The following is a 19,311-nucleotide window of genomic DNA, read 5'->3' as shown; positions in this document are numbered from 1 at the left end:
AGCTAATAGGGCATTACTAGTCTCAGATGACACTTTTGTAATGAACCAACTAAGGCTATACAACAGTGTAAAAATTTGAATAGCCAGCACTAAATTACAGCTTGTGCAAGGAGTACCTGGTTGCGGTAAGACCACCTTTATCATTAACAACTTAAGAGAAGAAGATCTAGCTCTCTTTCCCACAAAAGAAGCAGCATCTGACTTTCGTATTCGATTGACACAGGAACGACGAGAGATGAATATCAACGTGAATGACTCTTGCAGGACGGTACACTCATTTATAATAAACCTGATTCATAAAGTGAAGAAGGGTGTAAAATACACAAGGCTGCTGCTAGATGAAGCATTTATGCTACATGCTGGTGAAATCCTGCATTGGCTGGTGTGTCGGAAGCACTGCTAATTGGTGATAAAAATCAAATACCTTTTATAAATAGAACAACTTTTGATATGTCTCACTATGACATTCTCAAAATTGCAGAAGTAACTGAAGTTAATAAACAGTCCTATCGTTGTACAAGCAGTGTTGCAAAACTTCTATCACCTTTCTATGAACAAGGAATGGAGACCAACAATCCGGTAAAAAAATTGAAATGAACTTAGCTCATTTTAACAAAATAGTAAACCTTAACATTGAAAAAGAAAAATTTGAAGTCCTTGTTTTCAAGCAGCACGAAAAAAGAACACTAATTTCACAGGGCTTTGACACCCCAACTATTCATGAATTCCAAGGGAAACAAGCAAAACATGTAGCAGTTGTCATAATCTCAAAAGAACCTGAGAAAATCTACAAATCACTACCCCACTGTATAGTAGCAGTCTCCAGACACACCCAATCATTTGTGTACTATACTCCAGTCGGAGAAGATAGCACATGGGTAAGGAAGACTAAGACCTATACAGAGCAAGATCTAGACTTATACAGAAGTCCATCTCAGAGTGAACCAGTAACAAAATTGAATCATCCACTAGTACACAATAACATACTAAATGAGGAAAATACTAACAAACCTTAAAAAGCTAATACCAATTACTGCAGTGATACAGAAATGACCTACATGAAAACAAATGCCCCTCCAGCTCACCTTACAGTGAATACCATCACCATATTTCCAGACATCCACAAATCTGCAGATGGATTTGACATGGAACTACCAAGCTACCTATGAAAGAAAAGTAAGAAAGTGACAACGACATTACTCCAACACGAAGACCTTAAAGATGGTCAGATATTAACAGAAAAATTGGAAACTCTGTCGAGACAAATCTCAGCTACAACACGGACCACTGACACACCGAGAGACACTAAAATTTAACCAAACTATCAGACAGGAGAAGGCAGACAAATCTCATCCAAAAAACTGAACAGCAACGAAATACTGGGATCCCCATCAGAACTGGACCTGAGACATCATCAGACCAATCAGCATTTTTTAGACCAAACTCAACGGAAGAAGACAAAATTCAAAACCCGATTCTTTTACAACTCTAAAACTGATATTAAAAACAGCCTAACAATGTCACAAAACAGCCATGAAGTATATATATAAAAAAAACAGATCCACTCAACTACCTATGCTCACAACAATATTCAACTTTTCTTTCCAGTACTCCAAATCAAGTCATAAATGACAAAATAGCTAAGCATAATAAAAAGCCCTTGCCCTTACCAGACAACTTCACAATATTTCATCAAAATATTAATGTCCTTGGGAACAAAATTGACAGGCTAAACCACCAACTCAAAGTCACTGATCCAGCCATAGTTATACTTACAGAACATGGTCTTCCTAAAGACAAACTAATTAACACACAAGTTGAAAATTATGAGTATATTAGGGGCTTCTCAAGACTGAAGCAAAGAAAAGGTGGAGTGGCAATTTTTGCAAACCAATACCTAAGTAACGAAGTCTCCTGCATTGACATAGAGAAAAATCAAATAGAATTTGTCTGTGAAACGCAGCTCATAAAAATAAAAACCAAAAATTCTAAACTTTATATCCTGGGAATATACAGACCTCCAGTCTATCATAATCTCGAAGCAGCCCTTGACAACTTGTCCATTATTCTTGATGACCTCCCTACATGGAAAAATCCAATTATTATAACAGGGGATATAAATGTGGACTGCCTAGCTGATGGGGATGACAATAAGCAACTGAATGATGTTCTTACGAGCCACGATTTTACCAGAATCCCTCTACCACCAACAAGGATCACTGCTCATTCAGAAACATCAATTGACATCATTGCAACAAATTTGGTGCCAAAAGAGATCAGCACTGCAGGCTTATCAGACCGCACGGGCCACCTGCACAAAATAAGCCTGGAAACTGACAAAGCTATAATACCAAGTACATCTAGAAGGTACTATAATGCCCAGAACCTAAGAAAACTCAAAAATATTCTAGAGCATGAATCTTGGGTAAATGTCACAAACACCCAAAATGCAGATCAAGCTTATACTGAACTCCACAAGATCCTACAAGCCGCACTAGATACAGCATGTCCAACTGTACAGTCAAGGCCAAAAAAGAAAAAAAATCCATACAAATCAAGAGCAAGAACGGGAGCTTATAAGATTGAAAGGGGCATACATTACAGCTCTTAATAAATCAATTATGACGGGCACGGAAGAAAACAAAAAACAAACCAATGACAGGATAATAGAATATGATCTTCAACTACTCTAGGGAAGTTATAGCATGACCGGTGGGATGCGCGTGAGGAGTGGAGGAGTTGAGCGCGTGGGGGCACAGTCTAAAGTAGGGGAGGGAATACGGTGCTACTAACCCTACTGAGAGTTTTCGGCTCCCGGCTCATAGTGGTGGCGGGAGCCGAATATTGTAGTGTTTGCCAACATTTCTAGACCTTTATGTTCTTACCACGGTGGTCTTTTATGATGAGCAATTTAGTATAGGAGACCTTGAGAATATTTGAACATTTCTAGACTCTTTTGAAGTTACGGCGACGGACTTTTATGATGGGGAATTCAATACAGGAAATCTTGGAAATATTGGGACCGGATGTACGTGATCTTAACAATGACTATGTTTTGCCGAAATTGTGTTCATAGCTCACCCTTCTTAATGAGTTCGCAGTAGAGATACCTGGTGGTAAGAAAGGGTTCTTATAAATTGGGAAAAGGTAGGAATTTACATTATTCTTGATCTCCAACGACGACAACAGTTCAGAATTGTAATTGTTACGCTTTATAGCCATTAAAATTCAATTTATCATATACTAACCGTGTAAGCTTCAGGATTTACGATAGTAGATACAATTATACACTACAAAATTTTCAACTGACGTAGCCTAGCTGCTAAATTAAAAATTAATATAAAACTGGTTAAACTAATTTGTCAATATACACAGTAGAATAAAAAAAACTCAGTTTTATCTACCAACTTGTATCAAGTTAATTTAATGATGTATACTTAAAATAACAATAACGCCAACGATCCACACGCAATAGTTAACATAACAAAACCCCGTTGTCGATTAAAATTATTTATTGTTCTTCGAACTACACCCAAATCAAAATTGTCCAGATTACTTTTAGTATGTTTGCGTTTTCTTACTTTGTTGGGCGTACTAAAAGAATTGCCAATTGGACTTATTTTTTTTCCTCCTTCAGAATTCGTCTCAGCGTACTTTCAGAAATTCCAGTTGCCTCTACGACACGCTGTTGAACTTTCTTCAAATTTATAAGTGTGTTGGTTTCTGCTTCCCGTTTCATAAAATGGGAAGCACTTCTCTTGCTTGGCCGTGTATAACCTTTCTACCTCCAATTTTACTTTTTACATTATGATCCATCTCAAACTCTTTACTTAAAACGTAATGAGCACAACGCAGTTAATTCACAAATTGTATTACAACTCGTGAATTGGCTCAAGCGAATGTTTTTTGGGCGGCACGTATAGAAGACTGGAGACCGAAGTTCACAAGGCTAAATACGGCAAGAGACTGAGCCGCTCCACCCCCCACCACTTTAGTTCCGTCTTTGCCTACGGCGCATCTCGAAGTCACCGGTCATGCTATAAATTCTCTACTATACAATACTTCAGAAAGGAAGCTACAATAAACCACAATGCAAATGCAGAGAATCAAACAAGAGCTGTCTGGCAAATAATAAATAACAATCGCTACAGTAGTAAATCTAAAAATAACTGTATAAAATCTATTGATATTAAAGGTTCAACAACAACTGATCCCCAAAAAATAGTGGAACACATGAACCACTTCTTTGCTAATGCTGCAGAACAAGTTCTATCAAATTCGCAACAACTGCCTTTAAAAATATATCCAACGCTATGAAAGGGAATTCAAGTCTTTTGAGGAGAGCTTTAAGCCAACAAATACAATAGAGGTGAATAAAACAATATAATCCCTGAAATCAAAGCCATCTTCTGGAATATATGAAATATCATCAGTTGTTCTTAAACACTGCAAAAATGAAATACTAGCTCCAATAATAAATGCAATTAACAAGTCCTTCCAGCAAGGCATTTTTCTCTCCCTGCTTAAAAAGTCATTGATTTATCCAAAATACAAAAAAGGACCCTCATGTCTAGCTAACAACTACAGACCTCGCTTATCGCTTATCTGCACACTATCAAAAGTCTTTGAAAAAATAGTACTCTCAAGGCTGCTTACACACCTAGAAAATAATAATCTCTTAACCAGCCGTCAACACGGCTTTAGAAAAGGCAAGTCCACCATCACGGCCATAACTGACCTGGTAGAAACTATCATTGATGCAACTGAAGAAGGGGTCACAACAACTGACATTTTCTTGCACTTTAGTAAAGCCTTTGACAGCCTGAGTCATAAACATCTCCTGGATAAATTACAAACTCTAGGAATAAGAGGAGTGGCGCATCAGTGGTTTGAAAGCTATATCAGCAGAAGAACCCAAATTACGGAAATAGTCCACATTATCAACAAGACATCTCAGAAAATTAGATCCACAGAAGCACAAACAACAAGAGGAGTCCCGCAGGGATCTGTGCTGGGCCTTGTACTATTTGTCTTATACACTAATGACATTGTCTCAGTACTACAGGACAAAAGTGAAGTATTCCTATACACTGATGACACTGCCCTCATTATCTCCCACAAGAACATTAAGGACCTAGAATCAATGCCTACATCGCAGCCAGCATGGCAAAACAATATAGTTAGGAGAATGACTTAGTACTAAATGAAGACAAAACACAGCAGCTTCATTTTGGTCCACAAAGAAGGAATGCTCTCGAACTACCCAATGCCTCATATTCTCAAGAGGCAAAATACCTTGGGATAACCCTAGACAGCGACCTGAATTGGAAACTTCATGTAGACCAACAGTGCAAAAAGCTTAGCACTGCATTATATGTAATTAAGCGACTCAAACAAATCAGCAACATAGAAACCTCAAGAACAGCTTACTTCGCACTGTTTGAGTCGCAAATGCGCTGTCTGTATGGGGGTACTCATCTAAAGAAAACCTCCACAGGGTACTGCTTCTTCAGAAGAGGGCAATCAGGGTATTGGCCAAACTGGGTTTTCGAGATTCCTGCAAGGGGGTTTTCAAAAGACTGAAGCTACAGACAATAGCCAACCTTTACATTAGTGAGGTAATCATCTGTGCAATAAAGAAAGAACCCCCGCAATTCTCAGAGACACATCATTATACTACCAGGCACAGAGGAAACTATATACTTCCTGCACATCACATGACTGGTTTTGAGAAAAAACCTTCCTACATCGGGCTAAGCTCTACAACATCCTTCCAACAAGACTGAAATAACAGAGAGGCAAGAGGAACTTTAAAGAAACTCTTCTTGATTGGCTGCTGGAGAGAGAGTTCTATTCCATTGAAGAGTTTCTGGATAGAGCAAGATCACCACAATAATTTATATGAACCCAAGAAAAACTCTGACGCCATGACTGTACTCTATGTCCATGTCAATAAAGAGAATTTTGTCTTTTGATTGCTAGGAAGAGCCTTAAATTATAGCTGTGCGAACATTTAATTTGGTAAAGTCCATTCTTTCAGTTTACGAACACTAACAGTTGTACGGTATATGAATTATTAGTTGGCAACGTATAAATAATGATTTGAATATATCAATAAAAATAATTAAGTACAGGTTGCCACATGAAAATATTGTGGTTACCTACAATCCAGAACGGAACTAGAACATTTACCAGCCTTTTTTCTATTATTTTACAAAAGAAAAACTCACAATTCTCCAATAAAATACCATTTATTGTTGGTATTTTATTGGAGAATTGTGAGTTTTGTTTTGTAAAATAATAGAAAATTGATATTTCCAATAAGAAGATCTCCTCCTCCTTCATTTACCAGCCTATTCGTTCCGCCGGAACGCCCGGAATCATTTTGGCATGTCTAGTAAACCGTTCCGAGCTTACAGAGCCGGAATGTCCGGCATTATTTCTAGGCACGTTCCGACGGAACTGCCTAGGAACGTGGAGTTCCGAAGAAGTTAACTGTCCCAAACCCGTTCCGGTTCCGGAACGTTCCGATGGAGTTGTTCCTGTTCTTTGGCACATCTCTACTCGTCACTTGTTGTCTAATGTCTTGTTACTGTTGTCTGTGGGTCGTTACTTGTCACTCGTCAGGTTGCCAAATCTTATTCGCCAATCGGCGGTTGCTTGATGAACTTTATTCACGTTAGGTTAGGTTAGCGTGTTTTGCTTCGTATTGTCATGAGAGTGTGAGGATTGGATATATTTGTATGTTTAAGGAAATAAATTTATTTAATTTTGAAATTACTAGAGACCAGTAGTGAAGAATACAACTGTCTTGTGACTTTGGTGTATAAATTTTAAAATGTAGTTACTTTTGGTAAGTATGTTTTGTATTATGTCTATGTTGTTTTAAATGTTATTTAGAAGTAGGCCTAGTGGTATAATTTTAATAACATCATTTGATACCATGTTTTAAAAAAAACCTTAAAATAAATGCCTGGGCCAAATTATTTTTTATAGTAGTTTATTATAGGCCTATAGGTCTACATAGTTTTAGTTGGGAAACCAGCTATTTAAATTTAAATTTATTGGTATGGAAAATGTTTGCTGAACAATTTTAATAATGTTTACTTTAAATTATCTAAATTGATTTAAAATTACATATTACTACAGTTTCTTAAAATATGTAGTATACTTTCATTATAAGATTATCACTATGTGCATTATATTAATTATAAATGTAATTGTTAATTTGACTATATATATATGTTGATATTATTTATAAACGCATATTTGATAAATGAATATTAAGTATTGATAATTATACTTATATCTATATAAAAAACCGGGTCTGCTTATCGTACACTACCCCAGTGCTGGACTATTTTATTATAGTGGCAACACATGTTTTACAGTTTTTTGTGCTTACTGAAAATTTACATTTCATTCAAATTAATTGTTAGCGGTTTTTAATTCAATTTTAAAGCATTTTCCTTTTGAAAAGTAACACCAAATGTTGTGAGGTGGCCAAAGTAAACAATAACCAAAATAGTTATATGATACATATAATGTTTTATGTTGATGAGTATGTGAATTTCTAATTTCAAACAATTCTGTATCAGGCAATCGGTTGGCCACAGTATAGTGAGTGCCGACCACCACAATCGAATCCGGACACCAAATTATCGATTAGAAATACCTAAAATATCAAATACAAAAAACAATCGAACTATAGTTATTTACGTTACTTATTAAAATTATTGCAAGCTCTTTTTAATGTATTGAATAACAATATTGTTCCAAATTCATTCAAACATCGAGTAATGACCACAAATAGTGATGTACATTTGTTATTTGTGTCACAAGTTGTCAGATATGGTTATCCTTCAAGGTAGTAAAAAGTAACTAAATGTTACACTGGTTTGTCTGTTACATTTTATAAATACATATAGCATAGAGTTTTTGATTCATCATACATTATTACTTTTTTGAGTATAAAAATAGTTTAACTAGACCATAATTTGAAATAATTCCAACGTTATTTGGTTCAAAATTTTAGTTTCGGTTGTTTAGATAGTCACAAATACTGATGATTTAATTGTGGTGGTGGCTGCTTATTATACTGCAGCCGGTAGATGAATCAAATAGGACTGATATGTATCTGTACTGACAGTACAGATTATACTATTATAGGTTTATATAGTATGATTGATGCTATTTGCCAATCAGATTATCATTCTTAATACTGGCAAATTTACAGTCTTACGCAGTTTAGCTTGTTATAAAAATGACATTGCTGGTTAATGACTGTGGCGGATGCACACTGATACTATCTTCATTGTCTTAAAGTCGGTACATGACTCGTATCTCAGGGAAGGTGTTAACAATATACAATATAGCTAGAGATGTATCATAGTTTTACACATTGACCATGGTGGATGCACACTGATACTTTTCTCATTGTTCTTAAGTCAGTACAAGACTCGTGTCGCAGTTAAGGTGTTAAAGGCCATCCTATAAATGTTACGGGCCTATGGGAAAAGCATTATACATTTTAAATCAAAATATTTATTACTTTGGCTGGGTTTTATTATTAAATGTGACTGGGATATGTAATGCAGACAAGGAATAAATATAATACATATTAACAATTAAATTATAATACTTGTACATGAAGAGAATAATTTGGTAAAGTAATGGTGATATGAATGTTATTCATTTAATTGCCACGTGGGTCGAGTGTGTTTATTGTGTCGAACTAAAATCATTTTAGTTTTGGCCAATAGTTTATGTTGAAATGGGATCATGATATAGTAGGCTGCTAACAATATGAAGCTTTGAAATCATCTTTTGAATTCAATACAATCCATTTATAACTTATTTGATCAAATATATTTTACAGATCTAATTTCTTCAAAATATAATCAGTCAAACCAAAATGCCTGGTGGTCGAAGAAACCTTAGCCGATCTGGATCTGGACGGCCTCCTCAACCAATATTCTCAACTAACGATGATATTAACAAATCAAAGTAAGTTTTTTAAACTTTAGTGTAGGTATGAGAAAGGCTAAGGATTGTAGGCACTGACAAATATCTTCATTTTCTAATAATGAGTTTACCAAATGATGAATTGTTGATAATAACTTTGAATACTTATTTACTCGTATTATAACATTTAGGCTATTACACTTCAACCGTTACCATTTAATTTAAGATTTTGTGTATATTAGGCTGCTGTTAAATTTATCTCTTTAGTATTTTTTATACACTGTTTTAAGTAAATAGTTAGGCTGCTTCAAACATCGATGAATTTAAGGACTCTTGATAATTTAATTTGTTTCATCCAAAGGCTTCTTGATACGTCTTTAATCTGACCTTCCTTCGGTCACATATAGAATTTAAACCTGTACTATCTCTAACTCAGATCCAAAGTCTGACGTCTTAGACCACTCAGCCATCGGCACTCCCAATTGCATTTGATTTATATTGCAATTAAATGTGTGCTCTGTGTGTGTATTTTGTAGGTGACAAAGTAGCCGAATGTTGAGTTTAGCTCTAGTTCACCTTTCTCTCAGTATCTGATGCTGTCACAGACTTTACTCCTGGAATCTGGAGCCATGTTCATCTGAAGAGATCTAAAAGTTGGCAACTAAGAAGCTCAAAATGAACTCTTTACATTGTCTTCACATCAGAGACACCTAGACTACAAAATATAGTGTAATCTAAGTAAAAAGATAGCAAAACTAGGTTAATTGGAGCTAAACTCAACATTTACATTAAATAAACCCTTCCCTCCATAGCTACGTTACATGTAGAAATCTTGGTTGCTCCACCGTGCTTAGAGATTGTGTTTTTAACATCATAGTGCACTCAACTGTGCATCTGATGAGACAATGAGAATACCTCTTCACTTCCAAAAGCATGTTAATATCTCTATATGTATATTGAGTATATTTGATGATGTGTAGTGGAAGCTTGTCTCTCCTGACACCTTTAAAGGTGCAGGACCTGATGAGATTCCACTAGCTGTACTAAAAGAGGGTTTTGGCCTCCTTACTTACCAGTTAATCATCATTTTCCAACAGATTTCTGTAAGAAGGTATGTTCCCGGAGGTGCTGAAATCTAGTTTTGTTATACTGATTCGTAAGTCTTCAAATATCGTTGATGAACAGAACTATCATCCAGAAGTGATTCAACCAGTCCCTGGAAGGTGTTTTAATCCTTTGTTCTTCACTCTTATCACTTGTTTTTCAAAAATATTCTTACCTCTAAGGAACATGAATTTACCAGTGAACGATACAATGTTTGCTACTTGTCTTACACTATATGAGATCTTTATAATTTCTTTATTTGCAGACGGTAAACAACAGCATCTATGTAGGTTTTTTCAAGGCATTTGATGTTGTTAGCCACAATCATCTCTTCACCAAACTGAGTGCTTGTGGTATTATTGGTAATCTCATACTGTGGTTTTCTTCTTAAAGTACAATTTCAGAAGAAAATAAATTACCTGGATTAAATAAAATTAGATACCTGGATGCTACTACCCATGAGCATTATACTGTGTCTGGAGTTCCTCAGGAATCTCATTTTAGAACCATTTATACTTATCACTTTCATCAGTGCACTACCTGGCTGATTTGATTGATGTATAGTGGCTAATGTTTGCATATGACATCAAGATCTTCTTTTCAATTTCATCTGCTATTGATTGTCATGGACTTCAAAATAGCCTAATTGTGGTAGAGAACTGGTGCTCTCTGAATTAAATGCTAAGAAGTGTACCATAGTACATTTTCACAAGCCTAAATCACTCCTTTTATTTGATTATTGTTTGGGTAACACTGTCCTTTATCATCGCAAGATATCAATCCATGATCAGTTGTAGTTTTTTTTCTCATGACCAAGCCCAGGAAATTATATTGAGAGAATTATTGGAAGAACTGCAAAAATATTAGGATTTGTCTTCATCATGACCATTAGGGGGCTTAGTGTGGAGGCTATAAGAATTGTTTACGTTGTACTCATTAGAGCTGAAATATGAAGTGTCATTTGGTCTCTATTTCAGCTCAGACACATCCAGCGATTCCCAAAGTATCCAGGACCGTATCGTAAACATTGTGGGCTACAAACTAGGTTTTAATTATTGTAACATTCCAATGGAGTTGTTCGGGGAGGATGTTAAAATTGGATTGACTGATGGGTAAAAGAAAGCTCTTAGTTCTGATGTTCCTTTAGCAAGTGATTATTGGCAAGGTTGATTGTCCTGAGTTGTCACATCTTATTGTGTTCAGAGCATCTACAGTTTATACAATCCAAAGATCTTTTTCATCATATCTAGTGCTCCACCAATTACAAATTTTAGTGTTATTACTAGACTGTGTGGGCTTGGATATCTTGTTTCTTTTGAACATGACTTCTTCAATTGTGTGGTGTTGCTAAAGAGATCTTTCATCTCTACTAGTTTTCCATTAGTAGTATTGAATAAGTGATGTCTGTTGTTGCAAGTTGTTTACTCCTGTTATTTTACTAGTGTTTTATGTTTCTTTTTACTAGTGTCTGTTGGTAATATCATATATTTTAATTATATTGCATGTGTATTGTATTATTGCTATTGTTGTTAAGCGTATGTATTGTTCAGTTATAAATATGGTATTGTAGTTTCCAAATCACTAGCTTACTGGTCAATATGTCTTTCCTGTAGTGAAATATTGTTCTTTTACTGATTAATTGTTATATTTGTTAGTAATGTTATATTGTATTATGCATGACAACATCCTTATGGTAGTTACATCCCATATTTACTATTGTTGATTACTTACACTTAGTTCAGGTACCTAAGGAACATCCTTCTATTAACTGCAGATTGTTTGCCATCTTGATAATTATATTATTATATTTGCCAATTTATGTAAAAAATACTGTTAACTGTTTATAATGTGTGGCCCATAAATTTTAGAGAGCCTCATGTATATATGTTATGTTCACTTAGAACAATAAAATGAGCAAAACCCTCAATGCATTTAGGAAGAACTTTTGCATTACTTCCTTAGTGACAAGATATTCTGGATGGGTAAGGTGAGGTGTAAGTCCTGCCTTCTTATAAAGTGTCAGATATGTGACAGTTTTCACTGTATCCAGTGCACGTTCTACTGTTAAGTATATCCCAGCCAGAAAGAAACTCTCCTGGGGTATGATTATGTATTGTCGTAATGTCAATGTTTTTGTCACAGATTGGGGTTGCAGTGTGAAGGTGTTTCGTCCAAAGTGGTATCTCCTCGACACATTCCCTTACCAGTGTTACCACATGATAGTAGCCTTATGTTTGAGATAATTATGTTCTCATTCACTGCTATGGCAACATTTCTACAATTCCTGCATCTTTATCGTTCTGTTTGGTGGTTGCCACAGTCTTACACAAGATATTCTATGGTAAGTTTTTGTCTCCTTAATTCTTCATTTTAATATTTTTGAAATTCAAGCCTTAATGTAGTGCTGGTATTTAATTTTTCACAATTTTTAATGTCTTGATACATCAGGTGGTCCTTATTTATATTCAAAACCTTCAATTACTTTATCAGAGCTTCACCTTTTATTACTGGAATAGAATAACAGGAGAGGGAGTTTACTATTCCCGTAGTAAGATATGCCCAATAACTTAAGTATATGTGGTGTATATCAAAAGGTAACAAAATAAATTTAATAGAAAGAACTTATTTTAATTTATAGTGTAAAGTAAAATAAGCTTTACAAACAATCTTTCAGTTGTTTAAATTTAAGCTTCTGTATTTCTGCTAATGTTGTATTTTTTAAAAATCTTTTTGGTTGATAATTTCTTTTCTCTATTTCATTACAACCCCTGAACTGAAAGATTCTATAATGTGTACAAATAACACATATGGATAAAATAAATACTTTAAACAGGCTGCTGCACAGCCAGTTATCTTTATTTTAGTGAAGGAAACAGGATTTTTCCAGACATTTGCCATTGTTCAGTGAAACAAAAAATGAGTAACACTTCATTTCAAGATCTGTAATCTGATCTCTTCTTCAGGTAAATAACTAACCTAACACATAATTACAAACTAGGTTAAAAATATCAAATTATACCTAGGAGCATTGTGACAAGCCTAAGTCACACAAGGAATCACAACCACCATGTTGTGTGTCAACTTCACTAACTCTAAAACATGCACTTAATAAAAAACTAAACAGAACACTAATTATTGAAACAGAACTTCTTTACTCTATATTCTGTTCTATTCTTTACACTAATAACTAAAACAAAACTTTTAGTTCTATAAGAACAATGTTAAATTTTAAACACCTTTGTGTTTGCTCTTAGTTTTAGTTGCAGAATTATGGGTGATGTCTCATTTTAAATATATGCTTAAAACACCTGTTTTTTAGGTTTTTTATATTTGTATTGACTCTTTATAAAGAAATTAAAACTTTTTTGTACTTCACTATTTGAACAGCGTTTGTTGCGTAAATGTTTAACATTGTTCATATGGAATAAATCTTGGTTGTGCCAGCACTTAAATGTGTTGTATGTTCTATTCTCATTATCTTGTACATTGCATATTATGTAATATCATGAATTGTTGTTTAATGAGAGAATTGTTGTTGCAGAATTTTTATCTGATTGACCCTTACCTAGTGGGGTTTATTGGCACAATATTGGGTCGCCGACTTCTATACAGCTTGGTGAGTGAAGCTGTCATGGTCTGGACACCACCATCTATATGGGCAGTTCTGCAGCAACTAGTCAGGTGATCTTTTCAGCAATGAATGATATAATTTTCAATGAAGGAGAGGAATTGTCCCAAAGTACATAGCATACAATAATGGCCGGTATCTTGTGGCCAAAAATAATTCTGGCTACATTACCTAGATGTTCTAAATTAAATTTAAAGATGATATATTTACATAATATTGGGTGTATTGTATATAGACTGAATAAAAAATGTGGATACTCCATATTAATTTTTTAATGACCAAACATAGAAGATTCAAATTCAATATATATCTGTAGGGTACAAAACTGCACTTTTTGGTTAGTATCACAACATTGCCCCTGCTCTTTAATATTAAATTTTGGGGCCAACCATAAAGTTTTAAATGTAAACCCCCGTCGAGTCAAATATCCTTTGGAAATCCATTATTTTGAAACTTTACGGTTTTAAAAGACTTTGAAATATTAGTAATTACTTAATTTCTAAAAATGTAATTTTAAAAGATCTGTAGGAAAGAAAATTAATAATGAAACTTAGAGGTTGCTATCTCAAGGCAGTACGAGGGCTGCTATTTATATTTCTGGCCTTGGCAACACTGATTGCTGCTAGGCACCAGCTGATGTTTCCAGTGCAACCTTCATGTTGTTAAACATAACCTCAACGATAACATTTTGTCATTTTATTGTTGTTAGTGTTAGTGATAGCACGTTGAAAAAGTGATCTTAAGAGAAAATGGAATTAACTCGTGAACATTTTCTTGCAATAATTTTTCATAACTTTCGACGTGGCCTGACACGACAACAGTGCTTAGATGAACTTAATTCCTTATATGGTAATGAAGCACCTTCTTACAGCACCATTAAAAACTGGTATAACGAATTAAATCGTGGCCGACAATCACTCAAGGACGTATCCCGTGAAGGTCGTCCAACAACGGTTGTTGTGCCAGAAAACGTCGATGCTGTGCATGACCTGATAAAATATGATCGTCATGTAACATATCGCGAGATTGAGGCTTCTTTAGGCATTAGTATGACAAGCATCAATAAGATCTTGCATGAACATTTGCATGTGAAAAAGGTTTGTTCACGTTGGATACCGCATAACCTGACAAACGCGCAAAAGGATGCTCCTGTTGATTGGTGCAAGAAAATGTTGCAGAAATTCGCTAAAGGTGCATCAAAAGCAGTTTATAATATATGCACAGGTGACGAATCATGGATATACTCATATGATCCTGAAACAAAACAGCAATCTACCGTATGGGTCTTTCAAGAAGAGCCAAATCCAACCAATGTTGTTCGTGGAAGAAGCACATCAAAGCAAATGGTTGCCTGTTTCTTCGGCATAACCGGTCATGGGGCGACTGTGGCATTAGAGCAACGTAAGACGGTTAATTCTGAATGGTACACCACTATTTGTTTGCCAGAAGTCATTGAGAAACTTCGGGAAAAGTCAAAGAAAAGACGCATCATTCTGCATCACGACAATGCGAGCTGCCACCGATTGACTGAAACAATGGAGTTTTTGACAAGGCAAAACATTGAATTGATGGGTCATCCGCCCGCCGTACAGCCCTGATTTGGCACCTAATGATTTCTTTTTGTTTCCGAACATGAAGAAAAAAGTACGTGGAAAACGGTTTTCTACACCTGAAGAAGCAGTTTCTGTATTCAAAACCCATGTTTTAGAAGTACCTAAATCGAAGTGGAAAAAGTGCTTTGAAAATTGGTTCCAACGCATGGTAAAGTGTATTGATATTCATGGAGAATATTTTGAAAAACAATAAAATAGATTTTGTCTTTAAATGCTTGTGTTTTCATTCTTAGGCCACAAATATAAATAGCAGCCCTCGTATTGGTGACGGTTATAGTATCTATATTTACCATATGCACAATTATGAAGTGATACATTGTAGAACTGTTGTAACTATGATGTGAGGGATGGGAGAGGGCCATTTTACAACATTAACAAAAACTAATAAAATACATCTAATAAGTTGGAATATTGATAAATGGACTAGTTATTACTTTTTACAAATGTAGGGTTTATTTAGTGGTTCATAAGTCCTACAATGTTATCAAATATATAGAATTCTCAAATTATCTTTTGAGTACTCTTTGTGAATCTAATGATAATAAGAGCTTATAGCTCTTCAAACTTTATTTTGATATTCAAAATTTATAAGAATAAATTTTTTTTAGGTTGTTGTTACTGAGCATTGTTCTGGCGTCGCTCATTTGGTGCACATACAACATCATGCAAAACCATCCAATTGTTAACATATTTTATCTGTGTTATCCGTAAGTATCTATTTCACAATTAAAGTAATAGTTGTTTAGAAATAACAGTTTTCTTACTGTACTGACTTTTGTATTATTTTTGTTAAAGTAAACATCCATCAGCCTGTTTTATAAGAATGCAATATTTAAGTATTTAAACGTTAAGGTTTCTGTATAGAAATTTTACTATGACGTTCTGGAATTGATACACTAATTTGGAAAATGTTTAAATCTTTCATTAAAACTAAATATTTTATCTATTTGCAATCAAATTTGTTATTAATACTGTTTAAGAATGATAATTAACTGGCCCAGGTTAACTACATAATGAAGTGGTTCAAATATATTAATTATTTGAAGATTAACACTGAATAATTATTCAATTAAGAGGCATATCCAGAAATTACATGTACTAAAACTCTGACAGCTGAAGGGATTTTTTCGCTGACTTGTTGGGTACACTGTCACGTAGCCTGATTCCTCCTCTCCGCAACGAGACCATTTTGTAGTCAATACGTTGAGAACTGTCAACATGACAATCTCCCACCAAGTGGGAAATATGCTGTGTCATCCGTTATCTCGGTTAAAAGGGAAAAACTGCAGAATTCCAAATGATGGAGTGTAGAAATTTATCTCCATGGAGTTTGTAGTGTCTCAAAAACTCTTGTTCAGCCTCCACTCGATTTAACTTGTGTTGGTCTATCAGCTGTTTTGGGACCCACCTCACAGACAGATTCCGATATCCAGTGGTTAATTTCAGTGGGAATGCAAGGGAACGGCGTTCCCTTACCTCCCAAGAGTGCCGGAACGCAAGGAACGCTTTTAAAACTACGAGTACAAGTTTTAGTTAAAAAAAATTGTAGGTAGGATCAATATTATGCTATGCTTTGTTTGCGAGTAACTCGTAAGCAGATAGTAAGCGCCCGTACAAGCAGTTGTGAGCTGTGCTGTGATGAGTCTTGCACGGAATCAGGCAGGAGGAAGGTGACGGGCGAGTCATCCTAGTTCGCGCATGCGCGGCTGCGCCTCTCAATAACAAAGCAATACCCACCCCACCCCCTTCCTTTCCCCCTCCATTCCTTCACCGCGCCACCGCCCCAGTGATCACAAGTGTGTTGACTAGTTGACTTGACCTTGGTGTGTTTCGCGTTTAAGTTACAAGTTGCATCGCATCCCATCATGCTTAAGTTTGTTTTTGAGGTGCAGGTCGTTGATTGTGTTCGTGTTTATGCTTATTAGTGCTGGTGCAGCTAAATAGTTTCCTAATTGACTATGACTACCAGAAAAAATTCTTGATTTCTTTAAACCTAACCCTAAGAAACAAAAAGGTTATGCGAATAATGAGAAACTGCAGTTCAGAAGCATTGACTACAACTTCAATTGTTGATCAAGATAAAAAAGAAGACGCAATCGGGATCAATGAGGATAATTGCGATTACCATTCCCCTTCGACTTCCTCGTCGGTCAAAATAGTATCCAGGTTGGTGGGTTTGGGATCTGATGCAGACGAAGCTAAAGTTAGTAATGAAAATAATGATTTTGTTAATAGGGGTGAACAGCCAGTTTGTTGGTCTGAAGAACAAATTGTTGAATTTAAAGCTAAAAATCCATGGTTAATTGTGAACAGAGAACTAGGTTGCAACGTTTGCCGTAGTGTGAGTACTCTAGGTGCAGAGAAAACGAAGGGCCTAAAGATTAGCGAAGAGTGGGTTTTAGGAACTGTTACCGCTTATGGAAACAATAAAAAAGACCAGCAATCCTCTCTTAGGAAAAAGATATTTTTACACCGTGGGTCTCGAGCTCATTCTTTAGCTGAAAAAATACTCATTGAAGCTAAGAAAGATACAATGAAAAAAGCTGTTGCTTCTATGCATAAAGAGCAGCAGATTGTAACTGAGCGCATTTTTCCGCACGGCTTATAAGCAAGCTAAACTAAATAGGCCATTTTTTGAGTTTGAAACTGAAATTGATCTTCAAATAATGAATGGCTTAGATATGGGGGCGAATCCTACATTCAAATGTTGCTTGCTCCAATATAATTCATCATATTTCTGATGAAATGAAATCAGACTTGATAAATGGCCTAATCAAGTCAGACTCTAAAATTTTCCCTGCTTTTGGATGAAGCCACTTCAGTTTCAAACAAAAATGCTTTGGTGGTTTATATCAGAACTGTTCTAAAGGGAATGCAAAACCCTATGACAGTGTTCTTAACACTTTTTGAGCTAAATAGCACAACATCAGCTGGTATATTACAAGAACTTTTAAATCAGTTACAAGCATTAGGTCTAAGCTTTGAATTCATGAAAGACCATATGATTGCTCTAACTTGTGATGGTGCTTCAGTGCTACTAGGCAAGAAATCTGGCCTTGCTATACAGCTTACTGAAACGTTCCCCAACTTGTTCATTTGGCATTGTTTGAACCATCGTTTAGAGCTTGCCGTGCACGATTCCATAGAAGAAGTAGCTGGAATCAATCATTTTAAGATATTCATGGATAAACTTAGAAACATGTTTAGTTGTTCACCGAAAAACAGCAGGGAGTTGGCAGAAGTTGCTAAAGGACTAGAGGAGCAAATGTTGAAAATCGGCCGTGTTTTAGATACTCGTTGGGTAGCCTCCAGCTTAATGGCGGTGAAAGCAGTTTGGACAGATTTTAAAGCTTTGTACAATTATTTCATTGAAGCATCTGAAGACAAACAAAGGGACTCGAAGCAACGTTCAACTTACAAAGGGCTTTGTAGTACATTATCTTCTACAACTTTTGTACACAACCTGGCATTGATGTTCGATGCTCTAGAAGAGTTATCGGATTTGTTCTTACAGCTTCAAAAATCAAGCCTCAACCTTATCCAAGCCCACAGTGATGTAACACTGTTAATCAAAGTGTTTGAAAACCGAGTTGAAAACATGGGTAGACGTTCAGTGGAAGCTAAAATTGCTATTGACGATTTGATGTTTCAAGATGTTAAACTTTGTGTAAGATCCAAGATACCCAGTATTCCAGAAAAACAGTTCTATCGGAGCCTCGCTAACAACTTGACTTCAAGGTTGCTATCATCATCTTCAAATGCGGCTGAACACTACACCAAAATCATGAATGACATCAAAGTGATCCACCCCATGTATTGGCCAAAAGACTTATCCATCACCTACGGAGAATGTGAGATCCAGCGAATCTGCAATAGATTTAAGATCAGCAGCTCTCAGGATATAATTAGAGACTTCAGACACTTCAAGCAGGGACTGAAGCCTATGTTAAGTGGAGAGAAACCTACTATTCTAGAGCAACCGCCGTCGTTTAAGAAACTGAT

The 19,311-nt window shown here is 35.6% G+C and overlaps 1 protein-coding gene across 1 annotated transcript; it reads left to right on the top strand.

The window, feature by feature from the left end:
* The first annotated feature begins 6,589 nt into the window (after nt 1-6,589).
* On the top strand, nt 6,590-16,045 carry LOC124371216 (transmembrane protein 39A-like). The gene is made up of 5 exons (XM_046829548.1): nt 6,590-6,853; nt 8,879-9,006; nt 12,211-12,409; nt 13,610-13,749; nt 15,918-16,045. The coding sequence occupies exons 2-5, from the start codon at nt 8,915-8,917 to the stop codon at nt 16,018-16,020; spliced, it is 534 nt and encodes a 177-aa protein (XP_046685504.1). The 5' UTR covers nt 6,590-6,853; nt 8,879-8,914; the 3' UTR covers nt 16,021-16,045.
* The last annotated feature ends 3,266 nt before the right edge of the window (nt 16,046-19,311 follow it).

The sequence above is a fragment of the Homalodisca vitripennis genome, unplaced genomic scaffold (genome assembly GCF_021130785.1).
Source record: "Homalodisca vitripennis isolate AUS2020 unplaced genomic scaffold, UT_GWSS_2.1 ScUCBcl_1108;HRSCAF=4325, whole genome shotgun sequence".
In the NCBI taxonomy this organism is placed as follows: domain Eukaryota; kingdom Metazoa; phylum Arthropoda; class Insecta; order Hemiptera; family Cicadellidae; genus Homalodisca; species Homalodisca vitripennis.
Note: the sequence above shows the minus strand (reverse complement) of the source record. Positions and strands in the feature narration are given on the sequence as shown.